Raw genomic sequence first — 18360 nt, 5'->3', positions numbered from 1 at the left:
ACTTTGGAACCATGTACTTTTTTCATTTATTTTTTACTTGTTCAGTTATTCATTCATTCAGCCAGTATTTATGAGGAACCTGTTCTGTGCCAGGCTCAGTGTTTGTCATCGAAGTGCAGTGGTGAGCGGGACTACAGAGGTTGCCGTCTCACTCCCTGCGTATGCAGTGCTGGCAGTGACCTCTAGAATCCAACAATCCGATCTTCTACTTTATTTGTGCAGGAATCTTTTCTTTAGTGTCCCTGCTGGATGTTTACCTAGCCTCTGTGCATACTAAAACTGCTTTGACACTGAAAAGCTTTAATTGTTAGGTAGTTCTTCCTTCTGAAGCTTCAACCGACCTTCCTATTCTGGGGCTTCCATGGGCTCCGATTCTGCCCCTTAGAGAAAGTGGGTTCTCTGGAGAATGTGTCAAAATACCTGTTCCTGAGCCTTACCTCCAGGTACTGTTTTGCTGTAGGTACTAGAGCAATAGAAAAGCGAATGCATTCCCCTATTTTTATTAGAACCATTTGTGTATTTGCAAGGCTAGTTGTTTTATTTTCCTAGAAAAAATAATGTAAGTATCTTTAGCCTTGCTTTTCATAAATACAGTTTCTATATCGCCCTCGTAATCCTGGTTGCTCACTGTTACTAACATTTAGCCTGCATCTGCTTTTATTACGTTTTCTCTCATGGGTCTAGGTTGTTGTTTTCATAGGTTTATGGCTTAGATCACTAGTCCTACAAGATGCCCCACGAAGAAAGGGTCTAATGTTCAAATTAGTTAAGAAGCAATGCATATTACCCATCTCTCTGTACACACACACATATACATATAAACCTTTTTTGGAAATTACAAGGAATATTAACATACCAAGTGTTCTGAGAAGTTCTTCGGGAAAGAAATTTGTTTGGCTTTGTTTTATATAAAACCTATTTGACCTGAGAACTCTTTTAATGCAGTTATTTCCCAGTTTTAACCTTGTCTCTTTTGGATGTGTCACCCATATTTAAATATAGGACTCTAGGTGTGGTCTGAGCAAGCTGGAATACAGAAGTAAGATCATGTGATTTGTGCAGTTCACACTCTTTATTTCTCCTAAATCAGCCCATGTTTTCATTGCCTTTTGAAATGTCCATGCACGTTGGTGACAAGCTCAGCATGACTCAGCAGTCAAACGAAACAGCTGATTTTGTTTTTTCCATTTGAAGGGCTACCAAGCCTAATTCTGAACTGCAACTCATGTTTTAAAATTCTAGGTATGACATCCATATCACTATAATAATTAACCTGTTGATTTTGACTCATTTCTTGCCCACCATGTATTTCAATCATGATTGTCAATGTTTTATATTAGTTACAATGTTTGGAAATATGTCACTTACCAATCTAATGGACCTGTCTTTTAATCTTTATCCAAAACATTGATTAAGGTGTTCAGTAGTTTAAGGGAGGAGGGAGTGTTCTGGCATCTGTTAGAAACCACTCACTTTCTGAGTGGCTTACGATAATTAACTAGCATTCTTTGGCACGATTGTTCAACCAGAAACAAATCCAATTGTTTCCACTGCTTTTTAGTGGATATCCAACTGACTGTTCAGAAAGATATCGTAAAGGGATCTATTAAATGTGTTGCTGAAATTAAGACATACTACATTAATGGCGTTTTCCTGAATCTAACCACTTAGAAACACTTTCAAATAATAGAAATGAATTTTAGTGTGACTTATTCAGTGAACACATGTTTATGCCTAATTATTGGTGTCTTAGTCTGCTCAGGCTGCCGTAAGAAGGAACCATGGACTGGGTGACTGAAACAACAGAAATTTATTTTCTCATAGTTTTGGAGGCTGGCAGTCTAGGACCAGGGTTTCAGCATCATTGGTTTGTGGTGGCTGTCTTCCTATTGTGTCCTCACATGGTGGAGAGCTAGAGCAAGCTTTTTGGTGTCTCTCGGGTCCCACCCTCATGACATCATCTAAACATAATTACCTCCCAGGGGCCCCACCTCTAAATACCATCACATTAATGGTTAGGGCTTCCACATATGAATCTGGGGTTGGGGAGGTCACAATTCAGTCCATAGCAGTTGGTATCCTTCTTTTTCTAAATAACTATAAGCTATTTGTTAACTTATTGCTTTTCATATTTGTGAACTCGTGGATCTCTCAGAATATATTGTTGGACTAGGACAGAAGAGGGATGGATGTCTTTGTACTTCACCTTGAGAAAGAGCCTTTGAAAGTTATAAGTTAAATGCTACTGCATTTTTGTGATCACTGTGTGCTAAAGTAAATGTGTACAGTAAATACATTCATTCATTCTACAAATGTTCATTGAGCACCTAGTGTGTGCACGGCACTGTTCTAGGTGCTGTGGTGTAGCAGCACCACAGGAAAAGGCAAACTTCTTACCCTAAAGGAGCTCACATTCAAGAGCCAGGGAGAGGAGCAATTCAAGTATGTAAACTACATATGTGAACGCTATACCAAGTTCTCTGAAGGAGAAGCTACATCAGGAGGGTAGAAAGTAAGGGGGATGTTATTCTGTATTATGGAAGATGTATTAGTTTTCTATTGCTGTGTAAAAAGTTACCACAAACGTAGTGACTTAAAGCACCACCCATTTATTATCTTGCAGTGTCTGTAGATTGGAAGTCTGGCCACAGTTTACTGGGTTCTCCGCTCAGTGTCTCACTAGGCTGAGATTGAAGCGAGCTCACCTGGAGCTCATGGTCCTCTCCTGAGCTTATTTGTGTTGCTGGCAGAATGTAGTTCCTTGCAGTTGTGAAGTGAGGCCTTCAGCTCCCACAGGCCACTCCTTTCCACAGACAGTTCACAGCGTGGCTGTTGGCCTTTTCAGGAGCAGCAGGAGATCTCCCCTGCCCTCTAAGGCCTCAGTCCTGTTAAAGGGTTTTTGGTTTTTTTTAACCTAAGCCAGTCTCACCTGGGATAATCTCTTTTTTTGATGAACTCAAAGTCAGCTGATTTGGAACCTTAATTCATGTCTGTAAAATCCCTTCACCTTTGCCACACAGCATAAGTTAATCAAAGGAGTAACTAACATCCCATCGTATCTGCAGGTCCTGTTCATACTCAAGGGGAGAGGATCACGCAGAGCACATGCATCAGGGGACGGGGATATTGGGGCCATCTTGGAATGCCACTGAAGGCCTCTCTAAATCAAGTGATATTTGAGCAGCCAGATGCCTAGTGGAAGTGAGGAATGAAGCCATGGGGTGGAGTGAGCAGCAGCACAAAGGTTCTGAGCAGGAAGCCTGTTATAAGCAATCACAGAAACAGCCAGGAAAGCAGTGTGGGCAGAAAGGAAGGTGACGGGCTCAGAGATGTAGCAGGGCCAAATGGCACAGGGCTGTGGAGTCTGCAGTGAAGACTGGATTTCACTGTTAGAGGGTGGGATACCACCGACGCCTGTGAGCAGAGGAATGATATAATCTGAGTTAAGTTTTAAGAAGAGCAATTGCTTTAGGGACAGTAAACTGTACACAGACCATCCGGGTGGCAGCGAAAGTCCCTTGGCATGGGCTGTTGCAGCGATACAGTGAGTGGTGATGTGACCTGGACCAGAATGAGGACAGCGAGGTAGTGAGCACTTATTGGATACTGGGTTGAGGGGAATCCAACCATTTATTGGATTCTGGGTTGGAGAGAAGAAACTCAAAGATTACTCAGGGGTTTTTCCTGATAATATGGAAGAATGGAGTCACTATTTCCTACAATGGGCAAGAGAGTTGGGGTTGTAGGTTGGGGGTGAGGGGGAAATCAGGAATTTAGTTTGGGGCATGTTAAGTTTGAGTTGTCAGTTAGACATCTGTGTAGAGATGTCATGTAGGCATTTGGATGCATGATTTCAAAGATGTCTGCGCTAGAGATAAAATTGGAGAACTGCTGGTGCATTTGGCATTTACAGCTGTGAAATCTGATGAATCACCTAGGGAGTAAGTGAAGGTGGAGGAGAGAAGTAGGCTGGCACACTCTCACAGGTGGCGCATAGATAAGCAGTCAACCCACTGAGAGGGAGAGGCTGGTGAGGTAGAAGTAGACCAAATGGAGGAAGTGTTCCGAGAAAGGCGTGAAAGCTGCGTTGGCTGCAATTGATAGATCAAGTACAGTGAGAACTAAGAATTCACCACTGTATTGGGCAAAATGAAGCACATTCTTGACCTTGGCAAGACTGTTTCGGTGGAGTGAGGGGGACAAAAGGCTGATCCAACAGGATTCAAGACAGAATGGCAAGATAGAACATGGGGTAACAAGGATAGGTAACTTGTTTGTACAGATAACTCTTGCTACAAACTCTTGAGCTAAGGGAGCAGCAATGCAATGGAGTGATTGCTCAGTGAGAATCTGGGGTAAATGAAGATTTTTTACAAAAGCAAATAGGAATGATGATCCAACAGAGAAAGAAAAACTGCATGAGAGAGGGGACTTTGCAAGACTGATGTCCTCAAATGGGTGAGCAGGGATGATACCCAGGCATCATGTAGATGTCCCTTAGGCAGGGGGATGGAGAGGTCACCTGTGGGACAGTACAGCCACCAGAAGGGGAGGGCAGGCAGGGGAGGCAGGCAGAGGCGCAAGGAGGTTTGTAGATTTGGTGGCAGGGGTGTGGAAGTCTTCTTCTGTTGTCTCTATTTTCTCAGTAAAATGAGGAGTATCAGTTGAGAGTGAGGAAGGAGAAGAAGGTGTTAGAGGTTTGAGAAGAGAGGAGAGATAATTGTGTAGGAGAGCAGGAACATAAATTTTCTGGGGAAATGTGGAAGGATTAAGAGGCTGTACCAGGGATCGCTTGAAGTTATCGGTTATGAACTCAAAATGTCCCTGAAATGGATATTATCCAAATGTATGTGTGTGTCTGTGATTACAATTGAAATGGCAACACGGCATTTAAAACATTGATGGAGGATTCTGTGAGCATAGCCGTGGTCCCTAGCTTTAGAAACGTTGTTAAGTCATAAATAGATACAAGTCATAGAATTGCCATCTGCTGATCTCTTGTGTTCAAGGCAGCAGTCCCCTGCCTTCTTCTCTCATCTCAGCACCCCTCAGAGGTCTGACTTCCTTTTCTTAGAACCTTCGAAGCTACAAGCTTTTTGAGTATCAAAACCTGGCAGCCAGCATCGATCCTTGTCAGACAGTTCTTCATACCCCATTCCCCATCTGAAATTTACTCTGGGTCCTTTGTACCAGCTCTGGGCCCAAACAAGCCATCTCCTAAACCAGCCTGTGTGACAGGAAACTGGAAGGTTGTTCTTGGCTAGTGTTTATTAGCTTTTTTAAAATCCATGCCCTGTTTTGCACCACGCTCATTTATTTCCACCTCCGTGTCAAGACTCTGATACATGTGTATGCGTATGTGCATGTATATACGTAGACATACATATATCTACACATGCACACGTACACATACGTATGTATTTATATATGCCCTCAGTCTGTCTTTGTGAATCACTGGTCTACACGATGTGTGGCTATCAGGTACTGAGTACCTGATAAAAACTGTATGTTTTGCCTTTTTTATCCCCCGAGGTTATCAGGGCATGGCGTTTATGTGTGTTGTGCTCTACAGGCTGGTGGGTAGGAGACTTCAGTTCAAGCTGGCTTTTCACCAGTCCTTAACTAATGCTATGTGGGTGGCTGCCCTCCACACCTCTTAGAAAGGTTACTCTGACTTTGTTTTTGATGTAGTATTTTATAGACCTACCTGCTAGGAACATGGCTTCCTTCCTCACTGCACACACACTCCCTCTCCCCATAAACCTCACCTTTGTTCTGTGAGTAGGAAACTGGGAAATATTGTACTTTTCAAAATGTCACATTCTGTAAGAAAAGACATACATTATTGACGACAGGTAGTATATTTCTCCGTTATTTATGTATTTCTGGTGATCATAGGCAAAAGATGGAGGAAGCAAAAGGGTGATTTCTTCCTTGAAAAGATATATATTATTGCTTTACTTTGCTTTTGAAACTGACCTCTGTTATATGTAATATTGGAGAAATAGGATTAGACTTTACGTCTCAATGTTAAATGCTGGAGATAGTTAAAATGTAGATTTTTTTTTTCTTTTATGTCCTTTGCAAATGTTCTCTTGTGCGTGTGTATGTGGTAATGTCATCTATGCTATCAAAAAATTGAGTATTATAAAGTCAGGTACAAGATAAAGAAATCCACCTAAGCACATCTTGGGAGAAAAATACCCAGTGGCCCCTCTTGTGATTTATATACTGTCAGTAGATGGTAATACAGTTTCTGGTTTGAGTCAAACATTGTACAAGTATTTTGCCATTAGTATATTTTTCATAAAATAGTCATGTATTTGACATAAAACATGTGTTTCTTAGAATCAGGCTCAGTGGTTTAGAGAAATTATAAACTTATTAGTTAAATTGTTAATTCCTTTGTGTTCAATGCTTTGACAGTTTTACTGTGGATTGCATTTACAGTTTTTCTGTAAATGACGGCCACCCTGACAATTGTCATACATAGATATGCTGGTATGGTATGTCCCATTTACTTGTTCATAATGGATTTAACTTTTTGTAAATTCATGAATTTACGAAATGAATTAGAAGAATACTTAATGATACTATGTATTACTAGCAGTAGACCCCGGATCAACACAGTGGCTTCCTGCTTGTGGGGAAAAATGATCTCTGGAATAGGATATTTATTTTAACAAAACTCCTTCAGGATGACAGTTGCTGCCTAATTCAACTTATTATTTTAGTTTCTCCATTAAAAGGTATAGTTAGCTATTTTTAAACAATAAGTTTAGTAAATTATGATTTCATAAAGAAAACTCTGTTAGAAACAACATTGATCCTCTGTTTTAGTGTTAGTATCCCTAATTCTAACTCTGTCATATCATGATTCGGAAGGAATTAAATTCTTAAACTGTTCTCTATCCTGTAAAATAGGGTTAATTGCATAATTCTTACTAGTCAAGTGGCTGGGAGCCTTCATTAATTTTTTCCCGCAAAGGTTAAATAGTGTAGGCACAGTGTTCAGTTGTGCAGTGCTTTTTTTTGTACATGTTCTTTTCCCCTCACCCCCAACAAACTGCTTATTTACTGCTTTCTTTGTGCAAGGCTTTGTTGAAAATCCAAAGATGAATAAGACACGATTTCTGCACTCAAAGAGCTTACCGTGTAGGCGGAGAGATCAGATCCTGCACAGGTGACTCTAATACAAGGTAGAAAGTGATAAATGCAATAAGAAGAGAGATAAAAAGAAGAGCTGTGGGTAGTTAGAGGAAGGTGAGAGCCCTTTTGTCTGGATGTTATCTTTGGCTTGCTTGTTCCCATAGTAACCAGTGTGTATTTTTTTTTTTTTTTCCCCAACAACCAAATTTTGAGAAGAGTAATGGGTAGGATGAATCCAGGGACAGTGTCAGGCTATGGTCTTTGGTAAGGGGCTTACCAGTCTTAAATTATTTCTGGGAAGACCATATTTGTTTTTCAGCAATGTGGTATATGTTATTATGTAGACACCAAATTATTAGAAATACAGTTCTTTAACCTGAAAAAATGCTCAGCATTTTCTTTAATTTTTTGGATGTCTCTTTTGGTTGTTTTCTTTCCTGTGGGAATTGGAGTCATTGTTGCACATCTTGGCTTTATTGTTAGTGGTGTCCTTTAAAAAGATGAAGTACCTACTATGTGACAGGAACTATTATATAAGCATGTTATCTGCTTTGTCTTGTTTAATCGTCATAAAACCACCATAACATCAATCCTGTTGTTACTGACATTTCACAGGTAAGGTTTAGAGTCATGAAATAATTTCTCTAACACTATAAAGCTCATAAGAAGCAGAAATGGGTCTTGAACCTAGGTCTGTCTCACATGTTGGTCCGTGTTCTTCTCCACTTGACCCAGTGGCCTGGCTCTGTTCAGTTCCATTTTGAGTGCAGTAAAAAATTCCTGTACTTTTGGGATTGTTACATTTACCTGCCTCCTCATTAACACTTCACATAAATATTCTTTTAACAATGTTTCCTGATAAAGTCATCATTAAATATTGTGACAGAAATATCTGAAAATATTTTTCTCAGAGGAGATACTAAAACGATGGTGCAAATAGCAATCAGCATTTACAGTGTTTTATAATTTTGAAAGCACTGTCACATCACTTGCCTGATTTAATTTTTCCTTTCGTCCAACATTTGCTGCCGATAGATGAAAAAGAAAGATTGGCAATGTTAAGTGGCTTTCCTACGGTCACAGAGCTAATTCTGCGGCTGGCTGGCATCTGGATCTTCTGATGCTAATTCAGTGTTATTGATGGTGTGATATGGAGAGATAATATGAGTATAGGTGCTACAGGGGAGTGTAGGGTGTTGCCTTCTGCAGATATAAAATCCTTCTACTGGAAAGAAGGTTTATATTCAGGAAAATTTGGTAGTGTAAGGGAAGCAAAACAGAAGAATTAAAAACCATTCATTGGGAGCTAACATCATCTTTTTTTCCCTGACAATGAGAAGACATTGTTCGTAAGTAAGAATACTTTCAACAACAGAGAATGTATAGGGTTCTTTAAAGATATTTATTACTTCTTTATTTTTAAGCCATACATGGTCATCTTAGAAATTTAAAAAATCAAAATAAAGAAAAAAGATCAAGACATAACATCATCCATCATCTCACCACCCAGAGATAGATCATCATTAGCCTCTTGATAAATATTCTTCTAAACTTTTCCCTACATACGTGATAGTGTATACTTTAAAATTTTAAAATGTCATTGTATAAACATTTAATTATAAAACAACACATATTGTTTTATAATCTGCTGTTGTAGTAATATTTCCTAGATATCATTTCATGTCAATGAATATAAATCTATACAATCCTTTTTCATGGCTGCCTTATATTTTGATTGAATGTGCCCAAACTTACATTACTTAAAAAGTATTATTTTCAATTTTTCAGTATTGCAGCATATGAAAACTTGTATGTGCAAAAATGATGTTTGAAAACTGCCTAGTAGGAAATCCCTTGTAGCCTTGAATTTTGACTTCAGTGAAATGCTCTTAGACTTTGGGAAACCTGAAGATATATAACTGAGTAAGCCCAGTATCAAAGCACATGGGGATTACTTAGGAGCTGGCGTGGCTCTTGGGTCAGCAGAGATTGTCATCATCTGTGTCACAGCTCACTTTGTGTTAGGGCTGAGTTCTTAGCACTGGGTTTTAATGAAGGCCCTGAACAGAGAGGCTACAAAACTGAATGGTTTCCCAGTGTAACTTGCTCACCAGTGATAGAACACAAAGACAGGGTTCCATTTTAAAGCTTTTCTTTTGGGTTCTTCCTTCTAATGCTTATTCTTTAAAAAATCTTCCCTTGGCCATTTGCTGTGAGCACCCTGGGGTTAGAGAAAGTAACATGTGTTGGATGTAACAGTTGGAGGAGATGAGAGGTCACCCTTATGCTCTTAGAGCCTTACAAGGTCTAGCATGTCATAGACCCTTATGTATGTACTATGTAAGTGCCAACCAAGTGATTCTTAACAAAAGACGTGTTTCACAAACTTTTTCATGTCAGATGCCTTGAGAGATTTTTATTTTTTGCAGTTCTTTATAGTGGAAAGGTATATATAAAAAAAAATACTTCTTTGCTAGATTTCATCTACAAAAATTCCCAAGTAAGTTAATCCTTTCAACATAACCTGTTTTGTTCTTTTAAATACTCTGTCTTTAAAACAAGAATGGACTCTGTGCTGTAAGAAGTTCAAGGACAGTTTCTGTGGCCCAGATAGAAAAGAGGGCCTTGCACAAGCATTCTCTGCCTTTCATTTATACCCAGCTTAGATGACCTCCCCTAGGATTGTCACCAGTATCTGTTGTCTGTACCTACTTCTAGGTGTCAGGACCAAGTTTCATAGTTCAAGTTTTAAAGTGTGAAATGCTCCTTCCCCTGGAACCCTCTTTAGCAGAAAGTTCCCTAGTAAAGATGTCTTCTTCGTCCCCCGTTTCCTCACTAAAATTAGAATGGTGAAACCAGACACCTGGTGGCAGGTAGGAGGCAGAAGCTGCCTGCCTCTGTGGAGCTTACCCATGACTAGCTCTGATGCAGAACATTTTCGGGGGAATCTCATCTGACTTCAGAGAAGCGGGGTGAATTATGCAATGTCACATGACCTGTCAGGGTCAGGAATCGAATCCCAACATCAACCTTTTTTGTAATTTTTGTTTAATTTTAAGATTTAGGGTCTCTCTCTGTCATCCAGGCTACAGTGCAGTGGCACAATCATAGCTCACTGCAGCCTGGAACTCCTAGGTTCTAGTGATCCTCCTGCCTCAGCCTCTTGAGTAGCTGGAACTACAGGCGTGAGCCACTGCCCTCCACTCCCAATATCAACCTTTTAAGAGTGGCAAAGTGAAGGGGCAACCTCCTTGCTCTCCTGTCATCCTAAGTCCCCCAACGCTGTGACCAGCAGTGGTCATGCATGCTGGACCGATTGGTCATATTTCTAAGACATTCACATCTTCTGTGAACTCTTAACTTCTTTCTTATAAGCCTTTTAATGTCATTGCATAGATAGGCATGAAGTGAAAATGTCTTAAAAATAGTGGGTACCTTAAAAAGCTTTGGTGGCATTTAAGTCAATGTTAATTACCTGATACCTTGGCTCGTAATAGCCTGAAATTTTAACAAACGCCTTAGTATTTTAAGTTATCCTTCCTGTCGCTATGCACAGCCTGTCTCCCTTATCCTTTTTTATATTCCACCTCTCCTGGCTGCTGATGAGGTAACCTGCTGCTCTTAGCATTCTAAAAATTCTCGTCTCCAGGTTTATCAGGGAAGGTTGTCTCTTAGGACTTGTCCTCTTGATCAGAGATGAATAATTCTGGAGACTGTTTGCAAAGTTATTTCAGTTCTCAGTTACCATATCCCTAGAGATAATGAGTGGTAAGATTTCTTCCTTGAAAATGTTGAGTCTTGGAAAGGTAACAAGCATATTTCAGTTTGGGGGCTTTTTTCGTATTAACGTTTCTTTCCGCATTGAAACCAGACTTCTTGGAATATAACTTCAACTTTATTTTGCAATCCCTAAAGTGCCAGAAAACTTCTTTGGTAAAATTCATACAGTTGTCAACTGGTGGTATTGTGGGACATCTCTGCTGCCCAGTGAATTTCATTGGTTGGCCTTTGTATTAGTTTTCTATTGCTGCCATGACAAATGATCCCAAACCCAGTGGCTTAAATCAGCATGAATTTATTATCTTCTAGTTCTGTAGGTCAGAAGTTCAACAAGCATCTCAATGGGCTAAAATCAAGGTGTCTGCAGGGCTGCATTCCTTTCGGGAGGCCCACAGGGAGAATCTATTTCCTTGCCTTTTCTAGCTTGCAGCTGACCACCGGCGCCCCTCGGCTCTTGGCCCCCTTCCTCCATCTGCAAAGCCAGCAACCTAACATCTCTCCTGCCTTGCTTCTGCCATCACGTCTCTTTCTGTGACCACTGGGAGGAAAGGCTGTCCGCTTTTAAGGACGCGTGTGATTAGAGTGGACCCACTAGGATAATCTCCCATCTCAAGGTCCTTAATGTAATCACCATCTGCAAAGTCCCTGTTTGTCATGAAAGGTAACATATGCTCAGGTGCCTGAGATTTGCCTGTGGACCTATTTGGATGGCCATTATTCTGATAGTAGAGGAAGATTTTAAGTGTCTCTCTGTAGTTCATGGTATACAATTTCTTTTCTAATTTTTGTTATGCCTTCTTCCCGGTCTCATATTTCTTGGTATTACAGGGCCTGATGCAATGCCTGCCACATTCCTAACATTCAGGCTCCCCTGAAGTTGGCAGTGAACTTCCATGACCTTGGATTATCATTGTGGAACACACGTAGGGTGTCTAGTATATGCCAAATGCTACAAAGAAGATAATACATGTATGAATCTTACTTTTTTTCCTCTTTATAGTGTATAAATCATAATCATATGGAATATACAGTTTACTATGTCAACTCTTTTAGCTGATAAAAGGGATTGCTTAAAAGTACAAGGTAATTTGCAAAGGTATACCTGCCTACGAAATCTCTGAGATAGAGGTCTGACTCTTTGGTTCCCACGAAGTCCCCTCCTTTAGAATCTAACACCCAGTTCTCTACATGTAGAATGTTTCTGATTCTTCACTGTTACAAACAGTGCCACCCTATATACGTCTGATTATTTCCCAAGGAAGAATGTGGACACAGACACAGGTCAGGAAAGTGTAGTGCATAGTGAAGGAACTGCAAGTCCCCACGTGGTGGCTGGAGTAATAATTACTACTGCAGATAGCATTTACTGCCTGCTAGCCATGTGCAAGGCAATGTGTTAAATCCCCATTGCCTTATTGCCTTTACTTCTAACAACCCTGTGAAATAGATACTAATATTATTCTCATTTACAGATGAAAAAACCCAAAGCTCAGAAGTTAATTTACTTGCCGAGTGAGTTATGCTCCTGTTTAGTTAAGCAGGAATTGTGTTATGTGATCATGGTGGGCACTGATTTAAACACTGCCTGGGATAACTTGCAATTAAAGAAAAGGCCAGAAATAAAGATTGGCAGACACTAGGTTGCGGCTTTTATGCTACAGGATTTTAATTTCACTTTGTAGGTAATAGAAAGTAATAAAAATATTTTGGAAGTGACAAGAGGCAACATGGTAAGAGAATTATCAGGACTTTTGGTCACTCAGAAATTCGAGTTTGTTTTCCCCCCCACCTCCATTCTTGTCGTTATCCAACATTAGCTGTGTATTCTGGATGTTGTATGGTAGCTGAGAGGGAATTGGTTAACTCAGAGAAGTCTTCATTTTCTTCAGTTCACTCTCAGAGATCCTGAGTCTTCCATAGTGCTGCTTTCACACTGGGTTTTTTGTTTGTTTGTTTTTGGTGCATCAACTGACAATTCTAAGAGCATCTGGGCAAGGGCTTAATGGTTTTACAAGGTACTCAGTGACCACTGGTTATCAGTGCTGTCATTAGTTGTTCCTTTTGCAAATGGTGATGAAAACCGTCTTGTCAATAGCATGATGCTTCAGTCTGTTGCTGGCACTGACCACGTTTAGGCAGTATTATGCTGCCAAGGGCGTTACATAGGTAAAGGAAGCCCTGGGGTGAAATCACTCGAGCAGCATTGCCCAGGAAATCACCTGTGGGATTGCAGAGTTGGGCGGAAGAGATGATTTCAGTACCTGGATATGGGCCAAGTTTGGATGGCAGTAGCTGGTAGTCAGGAGGTATTAAGCCTAGGAGATAAGGCAGAGATGTAACTGGAGAATAGCAAGAATCTGCAGGAAAGGAGGTGGAAAGAACAAAGCAAGAGCCAGTTATTGGAGAGTGGGGCGGTTTGGGTAGTGTTTTTCTAGCAGGTTTCATTTACCCAAGCCCCGGTCTGTGCCTGGGGCCTGGAGATAGCCTCTTAAAAGTGGTCTCCTTTTCCCCAGTGTTTATGAAAGGCAGTAAGCAACATTAATTCACCTGAACTTAAAAGCATAGACTAAGAAGGCGGTCAAAAATATCCACTGTATTTTAGGAAACCATGGCACAATAGAAGCCCATCACTTGCTAAGGATCTTAATTTAATCAGAATTTGGCTGCATAGAGTAACTAGAGATTATCCTCTGAGCTTTCAGCCTGCAGGCCACGTAGAAATCAGACTATCACACAAATGTGAAAGCTATTCTTTTCAAAATTTTTCAGAAAATAAAACTCTGCATTCTCCTCTGGTAATCTACTTAGCTCAGTGAGTTTCCCAAGTGAGGTAAGCAGCTAAGTAACTTTAATCTCCGAAGGAAAATACGAGTTTTGGTGGAGTTTTTAATGAATTTGGATATCGAAGATGCCGTCAAGCATACCTGGCCACAAAATATTTAAGTCATAAGTCCTCTTTAAAACCCTTTGGCTCATTTTTGTTTGCAGAGATATATCTCTTTTCAAAAAAAGCACCAGAGAGCTTCTGCCCTGGTTAAGGAAGCAAACCATTCTCTCTGACACACAGAGCCCTGGGGAGGAGAGGTTGGTCCCCCACACCCGCAAGGTTTGGGTCCTTCATCTGCACTAATTGTGTAAGTTAGAGCATGCTGCAGTGGATACTTTAAGATGACTTTTCAAGTCCCTATATGGAGAATTTTCCAGCTGATGGCCTTTATTGTCTTAATGGAAAAGCTCTGGGGATTCAATAAAATCAAACTGCGCACCTTTGTCTGGAGTTGGTTCTAGAGTTTCTTGCAGTGGAGCAGACACAAGGTCAGCTCAGTCAAAAAGCTGATGGGGCTTTTATCCCTTGATCTATTCTCTTTTTATGGTTTGATTGCACCATTTTGCTCCCTCCCCTGAAACAGAAAGCTTTCTCTGAGAATGTTCAGATGAATTATTAGTCCTCTAAAGCACTTAAAATGAATGTTTATTACCACAGCATGGGCTATACCATTTTAAACTCTAACATTGTAAATCACACCAAGGATCCTGGTCAGATTGGCCTTCTGACTGCATTAGCCTAACTGCTCTGTTGCAGGGAGGTGTAGTGTTTGCTTAGAGTATTTTTAGCAGCATCCAAGTAGCTAAGAAGAATCTTTTATGTTTTTCAATGTTCTGTCTCTTTTACCTCTGTCCTTCCAGAAGATCTAAAAGAAAAGAGGGAACTGAAAAAAAAAAATCGGTGCTACAAGATATTTAATAATCCTTCGTTCATTTCATTTAAATCAGTTTATTGAACGATCTAGACTTTCTGGAGTAAAAAATGAAAGTTTTATTTTTCTTTAGTCTCTGCCCTTCACAAAGCTCTGTTGAATCTTCTGTTCCCATTTTTTAATGGCGACATGGGCATTAGGCCACCATTTTCCAGTCACTTAAGATATAAAAAAGTCGAGTTTAGTTTAAACTTCCATTTCATATTCACATTAGCCGTTGTCCTCTCCCCTCACGCATCTGTCCCCTCTACCTGAGGAGGGGACACAGTTAGCTCTTTCTCTCCGTTTGGGCTACTTTCTCCTCTTTGTCATCACTGCTTCTCTAAGACTAACCGGCTACCACTGTCCTCTGAGGCAGGCATTGTCCAAATGCTGGGCTTTAGTGGGGACCCTGGTAGGCCCCTTTCAAGAGGTCTAAGCCAGCTTCACTTCTTCCCTTCACCTGGAAAGGCAAGCAGGTGGTCCTCAGGAGGGGGGTAATGGCAAGATGGCTTGATTTTGGCTACCTTCCAGTTGATTCCTTTGCGTACCACGCCATAGGTGTGGGTGTGCATGCACATTCGAAGGCTGCTCCTCCTCTGCACTCCACTGTGTCTCACTAGTCTTCTTTTCCTTGCTCAGGTCATTAGGGGTAGGGCTGATGGATAACTCTGCTTCCTAAAGCAGGTATCTATCTAGGGAGTAGGATGCCAGCCTTCCCTCCTTGCAGGCCTCTCTGATCTATAGAGAAATCTCTGGAGACACTGCAGTGGGGTTGGTAGTGGGGAGCCCCAGTTCACTCACTGGATAATTCATCATGATTCTCTGTCATTCTACACCCCTCCCCCCACTTCTTAAAATAGAGGTAGGAGTTGGGGGACTCAGAGGTCATGGTTGGGGCTAGCATAGCCATTTTGGCCAATCGTTAATAAATCTTAAAAGGAGCAGCTGGCCTCTCCTATTTGCAGCACTCTTTAGAATATGGGGTACCTGATGGGTACCTTAGCTTAGCATCCTAGGACCCAGTGCTGTAGCAACGAGACATTATTATATTTTAGTTTAAGAAAATAAAGATATAAACAAGGAAAAATTAAATAACCATATAAGGCAACACATGATGAATTGTTCAAATAAATATAATTGAGAATAATGGTGTAGTTGTTGGAATGTCGGTGTGCACGGGAGCAGCTGGCTCAGGCTGCGTCCGGCCTGCTGTGGAGGTGTGCGGGGGTGGGTGAGTCAGGAGGCCTGAGTGTTTCTGCTCTAGGGGATGCCTTCCAGCTCTGCTGTGTGGCTTCTAGCTGTGCTCTGCAGATTAAAAGGAGAGGAAACAACAGGGTGTGGTAGGAACGGAAAAAGAAATGTGAAAAGGCACCAAGGCGCAGTTTTAAGACTAACTTGATTTTTTTTTTAACCAGACTGAGTTTTGAAGTAACATCATTATATTCTTGTGTATAACTCTTTTTGGTTGCTCATAGTTTCAAAGATGCAAATGAGTAATGCCTTTTTTTTTCCTTTGACTTATACCTTTACTTTTCCATTATTCAGTAGAAGTTGTAAGGAGCTCGCTGCTTACTGAATGCTTTTCTTTCTCTTCTCTGTTGATTCCTCTTCAGTGTACTTACTCATTTTTTCCTATATTTACTTAAAGGAGAATTTAACATAACCACTCTCTTTGGCAGTGGGTCTGTTGGAATCGTTACCTCTTTGGGCTCTTAGATACGTCGGTTGGTTTGCATGCTCAGTCTCCTTTCCCCATCTTCTTTGTCTTCTGTGGCCCATTCCCAACGTGCCCACTGCATCCTCTTGCACTCTAGACAGACAAGCCTTCATTCCCCTTGCTGCAAAGCTGTCACTGGCTTCCCTGGTCTGCCCCACCACAGTGCAGCAGACAAAGCATGTGAATTTGGGTGTTTGTAGATTTGGTGGCGTTTTTTACATTTCAGTTTTCTGCTTTCTTTTCTTTCTAAACTCCTGGTCCTTTTTTACTTTCCCTCCTGTTTCTCAGAGAAATTATTATAGGCTGCTCTTTTCAGTGTTAGCACCTTTTTTATAAAGAGCCTTTGGGTCATATCTCAGTATTTTATCAAGACTACTTTAAGGACGAATCAAGCTGATGCCCAGTAACCTCTCTTAGGCTAGAATCGACTTTATGATGTTCACTAAATCACCATGTTTAAGGACTCTAAACTTATCATATTGGCCTTGCACTTCCAGTTGCATATTGAGAGATAAGGAAAGGACATATATATTTTTTCCCATCCTACTCACTACTATGCGATTGGTATTGAAACTGTAGAAAGGTCCATTAAGTGTAAGGTTACCTTAAAGGGAGGGTATCTCTGCCGTTAAACTGACAATACCTTTGATGTGCTGCACACAGTCTCAAGGCCTGCTCCCCGGTCCCTCAGAAGTCAGCTACTGCTATGTACTTATGCTCCTGCATACCTCCCAAAATAGGAGCCATGCAGAAATGATACATTTTAACATGTTGCAGAAATGAACAAAGGCTTTCCCACAACCACCCCAGAGAAGGGAGTAATAATTATTTTTATAGAGTGCTGTCCTGTCCCTGATTGGAGAGGTTGCTTTCCACTAGCTAAATCCTCAATAATAATGCCCTGTGTCTGTTGTTGTTCTGACATAAAAGAATCGTGAGTGTGGGGAATTATTTTATATAAAGAGATCCTCACTCTAGGGGATTTCTATACCAGATAATCTGCAGCCTCCTGAGTGCAAATAAAAAATGGAAATTGAAATCCTCTAGCTTTAAAGCATATATAATAATGCTGCTGAAAGTAGGAGGTTGGAATTTGGGAGAAGATCAGAATCTTCACAGAGTAAGTAATATGTGCTAATGACAAAGTTTAGGTCAGAAACCAGGAAAGGGATCGGAAAGGACTGTGGCTGTGTTTGACAGCAGCCTGCATCTTTGTCGGTGGTCAGAAGTGGCACCTGTGTTGCGCTTGTGACTTAATCGTACTCCTTTCTGCTCTGCCACTCCTGCAAGGAGAATTTGCAGAGAAAATTCGCATTTGCATTGCTTCTGCGTTTTACAATCTCAAAACAGCTGCAAACATGATTTAATCAAGCAGGGCAATATTGTTTGGCTACATTTGGGGGGTTGTTTGCCTTTATTCTGCACATACACACTTAATTGCTCCTATTACTGTCGTTTGTATTTATTTTCAGTTAAAAAAGTAGGAATCATCAGCCTCCGATTAGATTTGTCTCTATTAGTTATTGGTGAGTGATTTTTTGCTATCAGTGACTAATAAGTAGAACGCCTCAGATTAATTAATTCTGTTTGTTCGGCAAACATTTTATTCAGTGATGTAAAAATGAATAAGACAAGTCAAATGATAAAGGAAAACGTACTCTGGTTTCTGAGTACAAGGTGGGGTGTGAACTGTATTTTTTATTTATGGTCAAGAGCTGGGTAGTTTGAAGATCGATTGGGTAGAGTTAGGCCGTGGGGGCCGAGGAGTAAAACAGGTAATAGTTCTTCACCTTGGGCGGATGATTATAGATTTAAAAACTCAGATTCAAACTATAGCTTGCCCATCCCTTGCCCTCACCCAAGTGCATATTTAACATTTACACAGCACTTTGCAGGCAGTTTAAGTAGGTTTACAGACCGTCAGAAACCTATCTGTGGACTCCACAGAGCTCCTAAATTAGAAGGAAGGGAGCT

The 18360-nt window shown here is 40.8% G+C and overlaps 1 protein-coding gene across 1 annotated transcript in view; it reads left to right on the top strand.

Annotated features, from left to right (window-relative positions):
- STK39 (serine threonine kinase 39) overlaps positions 1–18360 on the top strand; it is a 267743-nt gene that overhangs the window by 168420 nt on the left and 80963 nt on the right. The window contains exons 15-16 of the mRNA XM_012650804.1: positions 7822–7827; positions 8993–9027. Of these exons, the coding sequence (XP_012506258.1) occupies positions 7822–7827; positions 8993–9027 (41 nt within the window). The remainder of the gene's footprint in view (positions 1–7821; positions 7828–8992; positions 9028–18360) is intronic.

This window comes from Propithecus coquereli, unplaced genomic scaffold (assembly GCF_000956105.1).
Source record: "Propithecus coquereli isolate 6110/MARCELLA unplaced genomic scaffold, Pcoq_1.0 Scaffold34, whole genome shotgun sequence".
Lineage (NCBI taxonomy): Eukaryota > Metazoa > Chordata > Mammalia > Primates > Indriidae > Propithecus > Propithecus coquereli.
The sequence above is the reverse complement of the archived record's forward strand: the minus strand, read 5'-3'. Positions and strand labels throughout refer to the sequence as shown.